We start from the raw sequence: 10,000 nt of genomic DNA on the forward strand, positions 1-10,000 counted from the left end.
TAAGATGCGCAGGCCTTATAGTCACTGCTAAATGACAAAAATATGACACACGGCTGCCTTTCAAATTCAAAGCCGATGAGCTTGTTTACCTTGCGAGGAAAAACACAACACTGACCCACGAACTCATTTTTGCGTTCGCGAACTAGTCCGTGTATCATTACGCGCTTGTCAAAACGATATTTGGTTAGTTATCTGTGTCTGCTGGTACGCATTTATGACTTTAAAGGGTTTTAGTAATGTTATTATACTTCATTTGCATATTTTTTTATTTATCTATATTCTCATTTAGAATCCTGCGCATCGAGTGTTTCACACTTTCTTGTGCTAGCCATAGGTTGACAGCTCACCATACCGCTCATTTCGAGATTGAAAGCTGGTGAGAAATGTTGCGTGTCCAGTGTTGTGTTGATTCTGGGTTCTTTTTAAGACTTTTACAGTGGCATTGAAGAATAATTAGACTTTAGTAACCATCCCAGTTTTATATATATGCCCTTCAAGAGCTCCAAGTGACGAAAAAGGTGATTTAAATCGAAGGAATCCCAACAGTACAAAGAAACAAAAGTTTCACGTTTCCGGATATAAAGGTATTTGGTTTATTATTTTACAGTGTGAATACAGCTCTGTCTTGCCGTACATACTGTGGTAGAGAGAATGTGTCCTGGGGGTTGTTGGGGGGCTTGTCCCCCATCAACCCTCCCCTTGGGTAGTGCCCAAAGGGCACGCCTAGTCACGGCAATTTGTATTGATATATTAGGTTGGTTTATTGGTCAATACGTTTTTTGGGAGGATTGGATTGTGTGAATTCCCGTAGCGTTTTTGATTTCTGGCGCGTCAGCCTGTAAAATTTCAAAGATGGCGGTTACATCCGTAGAGTTTCATTTGCCGATTTTAAGCGTTTTTTGTGCTAGTTTTATGCATTTTTGATCGATATTCTTATTTAAGTTTGTTTTACCCCATAATTTTCCTGATATAGTTCATACCCTCCCCTGCTAATGGGACTATCAAATCAAGATCGTCGATGGAGAAATGGTACTCGATCTCCTGAACGATTCATTCGCATAAGAAACAACGCCGAAATTCAATGAAATCATAGTCTCTGGGAGGGGGTGTCGCTCTCTGTAACAATTACCAGGTTAGATAAGGTTAGGATAGGTTCGTACTCATTCCCTAAAAGGAACATTTAAAAGTGCATATGCATATGTGTGCTGTACGCCTAACCACGAGAAATAGGATTACTCATTACTATGATGTATCATCTACTTTTGTAATAATACATGTGGATATATGTATTCTAAAGGAATGTAGTAGCTAAGGAGAAAATGCTTTTAAGGGATATGGAAACATAGTCCATGGCTAGAGAAATACAATTATCAGTTTTGGTTCTTATAGCAATTGTTGGGGTAGTCTCTGCATGTCAGATAGCATTCACTTGTTTTCTCCAGATCTAGAATTGTGACCCTTTCTGCCAGAGATGTTTAGCGGACAGCTCATTCAAAATTTTGGTATGCTGGCATATATTTCTTGTCGTTAATTTTACTAGTGTATTTTGGCGTGTATGTATTCACTATTTGAAAAACTGGCTTGGAGTATACCAAATTTAGTCAGGCAGACAGGGATCACCTATTCCAGTGTAGGCATTTTAGGATGGTCTTGAGAGTGGGAGTCTGATTTCTTTTCCTTACGTAAAATACAATTTCTTCTGGCATCTGTTCTCTGATTCTAATAAATTTTCCATTTCTTTATATCTAATGAAATTAGAGACTAAGAAAGCTATTTCTTTACAGAAGTTGTTCTTTACTAAAAGTAACATATTTGGCATTATTGAATTGTCTTTAATGTGTATTAATAAGATGCCATTGTCAAGCTGTGTTTTGATGATGGTAGTGGTATTTAGAATTGAACAGCATCAAATGAGCTTAGTATCCAACTTGCCTGTTGGTTTACTGGCAAAGGAGCATCAAATTTTGTCGGGAATTTTACTATGTAATAATTAGGGTGACTTGAAAAATGGTATATGGAAGCAGTAAGTTGGTGAAATCTCATTCATTTTTCATCTATGACTTTTCTAGCACTGATTTAGGGAATTCTTCGGAATATCTTTACATGACTGATTGTGATATTGGTATTGATAGAGTCCTCTCACTTGCTGCTTTCCAAATATAGCAAAGTTATGCCACAGAAACCCCTCCAGTACCCACAATCTTATCCTAGATAGTAGGGGTGACCATGAATGGTACCAGGGTAAGTTACAAATAATGTACAGAAAGTTGATCAATATGTGATAAAATGCATTGGGCTGTGCCTCATGTAATCCCCCTATGGGGGAGCTGCTGCACCCTAACCCTTGCCCTAAGCAACAAAGAATCCACCAGGTCGCAGGGGGCACAACACCCTGCATTAGACACTATAGTGACTGATTCTGTGTATAGCCGTATTTTACCCCGCAATTTCCCTGGTACCATTCATGCCCTTCCCTGCTATCTGGGCCAATATTGTTGCTGATAGTGGGTTTTCGTGGCATGATTTTGATATATTTGGATAGTATAGGGTATGAGGAATCCATTGATACAAAAATCGTCACAATTGGTTGTGTGAAGGTGTTCCAAAAAATAACCCAAATTTAAAGTAAGACATTATTTGATATTGTAATATATTACTCACAGGATCTTTTTTGGCCTTTGACAATTGAATGATCTATTTTTACTATAGATAACCCCTAACCCAGTGAACATGTTCTGGAAATTTTAGACTCAGTGGGGATTTAGGAAGGGACTCTTTCATTATTTTTATTGATAAACAAGTATGGAATGTACCATCCATGAGCCGTTACTGGAAGAGTGCCGGCTCAAGGGAGGACGCTATTTCCATGCTCAGAATCCTATTCCTACCTGCCTTGACTGGCAGCTCAGATTGTATTACAGAAAATTTTTAAGAATGACACAAGTAACAAGATGTTAGATATTCAGAAGATGGCTAGGGTGATGGGAATAACTCATCAAGAGTGCATAAAGCTCTAGGTGGAAGATAGACTCAGTAATCATGTAGGAAGGGACTCTTGTATTATTTTCACCAGTAAATGAGGGTAGAATATCTCCTCCTAGAGCCATGACTTGAATGCTTGCTCCAGGTAGGTCACTAATTCCATGCTTAGGAAGATATTCCTATCCACCGTGACCAGCAGTGCAGGATGTGTTTGGAAAAAATTTGATGATGCAAAAATGAATAAAAAGAAGACAAGTAAACACAATGGTACATATTGTTATTGTTAATGTGCAGAGCAATAGACTATCCAGAAGAATGATACGGAGTTGGCTCAAGGATACAAGTCTTTTACCATCTTGATACAGCATAGCAAATAACAAATATAAGCCTTGGTAAATGACAAAAAGACAAAAAAGGCTTATGCAGTGAAAGAGATAATAATATAGTAAATGTGGGGCTGTGAGTCTTGATACTGCATAAGAGTGTCCAAATATGCCAGACCTTTGAGCCACACACATCAGAGTCGCAAGCATTAGATTCATGCAAAAGTTGATGGAAGAACTGCTAGTATGATAAGACCTTTATGAAGCCATCTGTTTGTAATCATAAGTCTGTTCCTATTGGCCATGGGTCTCATAAGGCTATAGGTTTGATATTATGAATGGTGTTCCAAGGGTATTTTTTGATTATTGAGAAGGGTTATTCATCTGATTCGATACTGTATTGTTTGAAATTCTAATATAAATAAAGTGAAAGATTGGTTTGCATTGTAAACTTATTGTCACATAGCTTATTGCATTTGTTTCATGCTTTTTAATGTTGATTTAGAGTAGCCATAAGGTGGTATCATATTACATTATTTAGATGATCTTGTGTAGCATTTGGGTGTTATTATTTTTTATAGATATTAAGTTTTATATATATCTGTTATTGCAGTGTCTTGAGGCATTGTTTGATTTAATGCAATAAAGTATTTATTTGTATACATTTATAAATGAATTATTTTTCATTTGTATGTTTATTTATATAGTTATTTATTGATTTATTTATTTTTATTGCTGTAGTAAAAGTAAAACACTGACACTTATATACTATACTTAACTATAAGAACATGTTTCATTTTTGAGTTTTGTCTTTATGCCAGAGGGTTGAAAAGCCAGTTTCCTATAGTTGCCTTTATTCTTCTCACCTTATCATTTATCCAGTTAGTTTGTTTAAATTCTTGCAAAGAGTAAATGACAAACACTTCAAGAGGTATCATAGATCTCGTTTAAGAGTTCAACTGTCCATTGATGATACCAGTTGAGTGTGGCTGTGTCTTTTTGTGTTAATTTTTGAGGTTTTTGTTGAAATTTCTCATGAAATGGAATAATTGTTTATACAGTTATATATATTTTTTGATTTTTAAAAACTATAGATGTTACGCCTATAAGGGAATGATATTTAAAACATAAAAGATTAGGGTATGTCAGTTACATAAAAAATAAGGGATATATATCAGCTCACATAGATAATTAGGTATGTCAGTATGCATATGATTGAGACAGATATGTGTATCTGGAGCCATTATGCTGAGGCTGACCAGACAGAAATAGAACATGTATTGTTTAAAATGACTGCCTAGTATTTTTCATGGTTAGACACTTGATTGGAAGATTAGCCCATAAAGACTCGATGACCCAAGATTTGGAGTCTTGTAAGATACTGCTCTGATCACCTTGATGAAGTTTACCTTGAAAGCTTTACTGTATTTAGCTTTGAAATAAAATGAAAACAGAGCCAGCTTGTGAACTCCATAATGTTAACTGATTTAGCTGAAAATGGTTTGAGGGACTCGTGTTGAAAACTTGCATTAGAAGAATTTAAGGCCTAAATGCTTACCAAGAGGTTGTTGCAAAAAAGTCCTTTCACTTTTGATGGATTATTTGATTAAGATAGTAATCAAGCTATTTTTGATTATTTACATGGTTATTTTAATCTTTTATTAAAAAAAAAAAACAATTGTGATATATTCTTTATAACTTTCTATGTGGCAAAAGATAGACTTTATAAATTACTGCTATCAAAATTTCAGTTAGTGACTTAGCCAGTGGATTATTCTATATGAATACAAATTGATATTGCAAATATATATTTCCACTGCATGGTACGTCTAAGGCTGCTGTTGTATACATCCTGTCATATGGAAAACAGACCTGAAATCTTAAGAAAAGCAGACATTTATTATTTGATGAATACTTTAGCAATTGTGACTGAAAACTTCAAAAGGCTATGTCTGATTATTTTTTATTTATAAGTTGTAAAAGTATTATATATGGTAAATAGTGTAGTGACATTTTCCATGATGCAATAACCCATACTGCAAATTGATAAGCAAAATTTAAGAGATGAAAAGAGGCTTTCTTTTTGGAAAAAAAGGGAAAAAAGGTTTTGTTTTTATACTTATGTGTTTTAAATATCTTTAATGCAGAAGTAGACAAACAGTCGTAGAAGAAGAATTTTGACACGCAAGCACAGTAATGACTACTTCAAAATGTTTATACATATTTTTTTTGTATTTCAGATCAGGAACTTAAAAACATTATAGACAAACTTGCACAGTTTGTGGCTCGCAATGGACCTGAGTTTGAGCAGATGACCAAGACTAAACAGAAAGAAAATCCAAAGTTTAGCTTTCTGTTTGGTGGAGAATACTTTAACTATTACCAATACAAAGTTACAACAGAACAAGCAAGTAAGTAGGCTTTGTCTTGCGTACATGATATTATATAAGGATTGTAATGAACTCAGATCCATTAGTTGGTAATAAAACACTTTGTATCTTAGCTGAAATATTGTTTTGATGACGTGTTATATATGCATTTTTTTTCCCTTGTTTGCCAGTGCTGGTGATTTTTCATTCTACTGAAGGAAAAGGTGAAGTTCATATTTTAAGTAGATGGGATATTTCATTATGGTTATTTTATTTTACTTTATTTTCTAAAAGTAAGCTGGGTAGTTCAGATTACAAAGAATCACGGTGAATGAATGGCATTAGGTTTTTGAAAAAAACACAACATAATTAGATTATCTGGTGAATAGAGGGAATTACTAATTTGATGAGAATAACAAGAGCATTATCTGTGGAAACAATAACAGAAGGATTGAAGATTAGTATGGAATATGTATGTATATATTTCAATGAAAAACAAGAAGGTTTGGTAATTTACAGAATGAAAATAGCAGATTATGTGTAATGACAGATTGAGAATTGTTATTACTACTTTTGAAAAAATTAGATATAGTTGAATAAAGGGAGTAAATTAAGTTATTGATGAAAGAAATGATAATGCCACAGGGGTTAGATAGCAGGAATTGAAAAGAAACTTCTATTGAGACAGTAGACAAGAATCTGAGATAACTCTACTGTAGGTGCTTAAATAGTGGTTTCTAGACATAGTGGTGAAATGGGCATGGGTGCTCTAAGTGTAAATGGATATGTATTGGAAAACACAAGTCCAGATTTTAAAAAAACTTTTACTTGAGTATATTATGCAAATAAAAAGGAAAGGCCAAAGGCAATAACAACATAGATTAAGTGGTCAATTACTTCATATTTTGGTATAGATGGAAAAGTAATTTGATTTTTACTTGCTGAAGTAAGTGTGCAGCTAGTTTACATCAGTATATTTGTCTTCATGGAATAGTACTGAAGCATCGCCAAGCCCGGGAACAGCAACAGCAGCAGCAGCAGCCTCCCCAACCGCAGCAGCCACAGCAGCCAGCCTTGCACCAGGTTCCCCCTCCACCTCAGGCACCATTTTCAGGTGGAGGTGCTCCTGCTCCTTTCCCAGGCCCAAACTACCCTCCAGCCTATGGCTATCCTCCGACCTCAGCATACCCTGGTGGTGACGTGCCGCCTTTCCCTCAGGGAGCGGTCCCTCCAGCTGGCTTTACTCCAGGACAGTATGTTCCTCCACCTCCATCCAGTGAACCACCCACCTCCTTCCCACCTGTAACTACCACCTTCCCTCCAGGTGACCCTAGTTATGCAACCTCCACTTCATATGCCCCAACCACCACCTCTGAGCCCTTGTTCTCACACACTCCTCAGTCATTTCCTCCACCTCCTCCTGGGGATGCTACCTACACTGCCCCACAGGTAGGTCATATTATTTGCAGCTAAGATGTGAATGATTGCTGTTGATAGCTTGCTAGACTCAGAAATATGTATGTGCTTTCTTCCATATACAATGTAAATGTGTATGTGATATTAAGTATATTCCTCCATATATTACTTTATTTCTAGGCTGGTGAGCCTGGAGCCTTTACCAACAATGCTCCAGGGTACGTGCAGCAGCCACCTCCACCACCACCTCCAACAGTGAATGTTGACACCTTAGCCAATCAACAACAACAACTACAGGAGCAGATACACCAGAGTGAGCAGAACCTGGCAGCACAACAACAGGTAAGCTTCTGTTCAGTGGATACTATGAATGTAATTGATATTTTAAGAGCAAAAAATTATGTTATCGTAAGGAATTTGATAGATAAGAAATAAGTATTGTTTGACACTCATAATTCAGTTTATCTATGAAGTTGACAAAAATATGGATACCATGAGAAATACTGAGTAACTATTGATAGTCACTAATGGAAGTCTTTCTTTTAACCCTTTAGAATAAAATTTCAAGGACATTCTCGTAATGATGTCATTTATCCTAAAAAAAATATGATAATGCTTTCTGCTTCCACAATATATTTTCAGTATCTCCAGTAGGTACTGATTTCATATTTTCCACTAAAATTCTTTGATTATTGCTCTGTAAAGTGATATCTGGTGAAAAGAATTAAGAAAATCTGAAATAATGTCTCACAAAATATGAGTGACAGATTAAATCTGAAGATAAAAATTACAGTATGGTTTTTCATACTGATATGATAGTATACATATATAAGGCTTATAAGGCTGTCTATGAAAAAGACAAGAACTGTATCTATAGCAGCAGAAGTTATTATGCTGAGGGAAATTCGAATGTTTTTTGTAAAATGTTTTTTCATGTACATTTACTTAAGATTGCTGCTGGTTGCTTCCCTTTTGCCTTTACTACTTCTCTTTCTTCTTCTTTTTTTCTTTTTTTTTTTGCTTTCTCTACTTGCTTTTCCTTCACCTCTTTCTTGTTTTTGTGTGCACATCTGTGTTACTTTACATCACATAATTTTTATCTCTAGGTCCTGGAGCAACAGAAAGATGGCCAAGTCAGAGAAGGTATATACGTGGCCAGAGGAGAAGTTCTGCGCAACGAGGCGGTTGATCTGGGTTTTTCAACGCATGAGCTGGATGAACTTTTGGGGCCCATTGTTGAATCTTGCACCAAGGACTCAATTTCAAATGGCAAACACTGGATCTTCACCAATGCACAGTCACCCACAAAGAATCACTGGATTGCCCGATATCTCCTCTGGAAGTAAGGGGTCTTCTTTCTTTTTCTTTCTTCTTTTCTTTCTCTTTTTTTCTCTCCTCAGTTCTTTCTCCTCTCCTCTTATGATTATTGTTATTATTATTATTATTATTGTTATAATTTTCTTTGTCCCTTATCATTTTCTTGTCTTCTCTATCTTTTTTGTCTTCAATTCTTTGTTTTCAATTTCCTCTGTTATTCTTTGTTCTTCTTATCCCCGATCCTATCTCCTCCCACCTCATTCCTTTAACCTTCGATTCTGCCTCCATCCTCATCCCCATTCCCATCCCCACTTTATCCTCATCCTCTGTTATATCTGCTGTTTCATGTTTTGTTATGTTCCCAAAGTTATGAATTGATTATTGATCATAATGACTTTATGATTTTCAGTTTTATTGATTTGTTTGTTTGTTTTTAAGTAAAAATTGAAGATGATTTGTAATGTAGAAGTTCAAGGTATGCAAAAAAAAAGTTACAGTGGTCATTAATATGGCTTCTAAATGATTGCTATAACTTTCAGAGCAACAGCCAACAGTGGTCCATTTACTCACAAACTTCACATCATTTACTTGATGAATGATGTCTTGCATCACTGGTAAGTATGAATTATTATTATCATTATTATTTAAAAAATGGGGGATAGAGAAGCCTCTGTAAGGTTTAAAAAGGGCCTTGTAATACTGTGGAATGGCATCACGGATACAAATCTTAGAAGTGATGGGCATGATTACAGTATTGTTATGCGATGCTTTAATGAAAATATGTGCTTTCTTCCTGTGAATGATTAGCCTTTGGTGCTCTTTTCCCTGATAGGATAATTTCTGTTTAAAAGGCTTGACATTTTCTTCAAGATATATTGTATAGACCTTTCAGGAAAGGTCTTTGTATGATATTCATCATGAACTTGCAATTATTTTATTATGAGAAAGAAAAGAAAGGAAGAGAATGAATTTCATGAGATGACAGGGGAGACAGATAAAGAATAAGTAGAACTTGATCTGTTTCATTACCTTTGATCTTTTAACGAGTTGTCTTTCTTATAATCTGCAGCTTGAGGAAGAAACAGTTGCAGAAGGAGCCAGTGCAGCTCATGTAGGCTCTCTTTTTCTTTGCTTTGGTATAATATAACGTCTAAAAGATCTCGTGAACATCTTATGTTGAATAGAGAGAGAGAGAAAAGAAGAGAAAGATCCTGATTGATACCATGTGAAATACTGATTGCATTTACAGTTCAAAGCAAAGGTTACTGTGTTTTTAAGTAGTTGAATAACGTTTGTATTCGCAATTTCTAGCTGTTTGTATTTACAAGTTCTTTGGTAATAGAACTACATTATGGTCTTTTCCAAAGAATCCATATTTTAGGAACTTCTTGGTTACCTTGCCTTGATTGATTATTATAAGGATTAAAATGTCTTAACATTATTTGTGTTATGGAATAGTCTGAGCTATTGACTTTTTGGTTATATACATTATTTTCAGAGGAGGGGGGGGATCTGAAAAAGACTAGTTAATGCATAATTACCTTTTTTCAGCTTACAATTTTGAAATAATTCAGAGAGGGGTTATTAATGAAG

General features: G+C 35.4%; 1 protein-coding gene across 3 annotated transcripts in view; it reads left to right on the plus strand.

Moving 5' to 3' along the window:
• scaf6 (SR-related CTD associated factor 6) overlaps positions 1–10,000 on the plus strand; it is a 35,293-nt gene that overhangs the window by 701 nt on the left and 24,592 nt on the right. For 2 of the 3 annotated variants that reach the window (XM_027383264.2, XM_070122607.1), the window contains exons 2-6: positions 5,546–5,716; positions 6,669–7,123; positions 7,271–7,432; positions 8,197–8,432; positions 8,947–9,021. In XM_027383264.2, the coding sequence (XP_027239065.1) occupies positions 5,546–5,716; positions 6,669–7,123; positions 7,271–7,432; positions 8,197–8,432; positions 8,947–9,021 (1,099 nt within the window). Of the gene's footprint in view, positions 1–5,545; positions 5,717–5,865; positions 5,899–6,668; positions 7,124–7,270; positions 7,433–8,196; positions 8,433–8,946; positions 9,022–10,000 lie in introns of all 3 variants that reach the window. The other variant, XM_027383263.2, reaches the window with a different exon arrangement.

This window comes from Penaeus vannamei, chromosome 6 (assembly GCF_042767895.1).
Source record: "Penaeus vannamei isolate JL-2024 chromosome 6, ASM4276789v1, whole genome shotgun sequence".
NCBI classification, from domain to species: domain Eukaryota; kingdom Metazoa; phylum Arthropoda; class Malacostraca; order Decapoda; family Penaeidae; genus Penaeus; species Penaeus vannamei.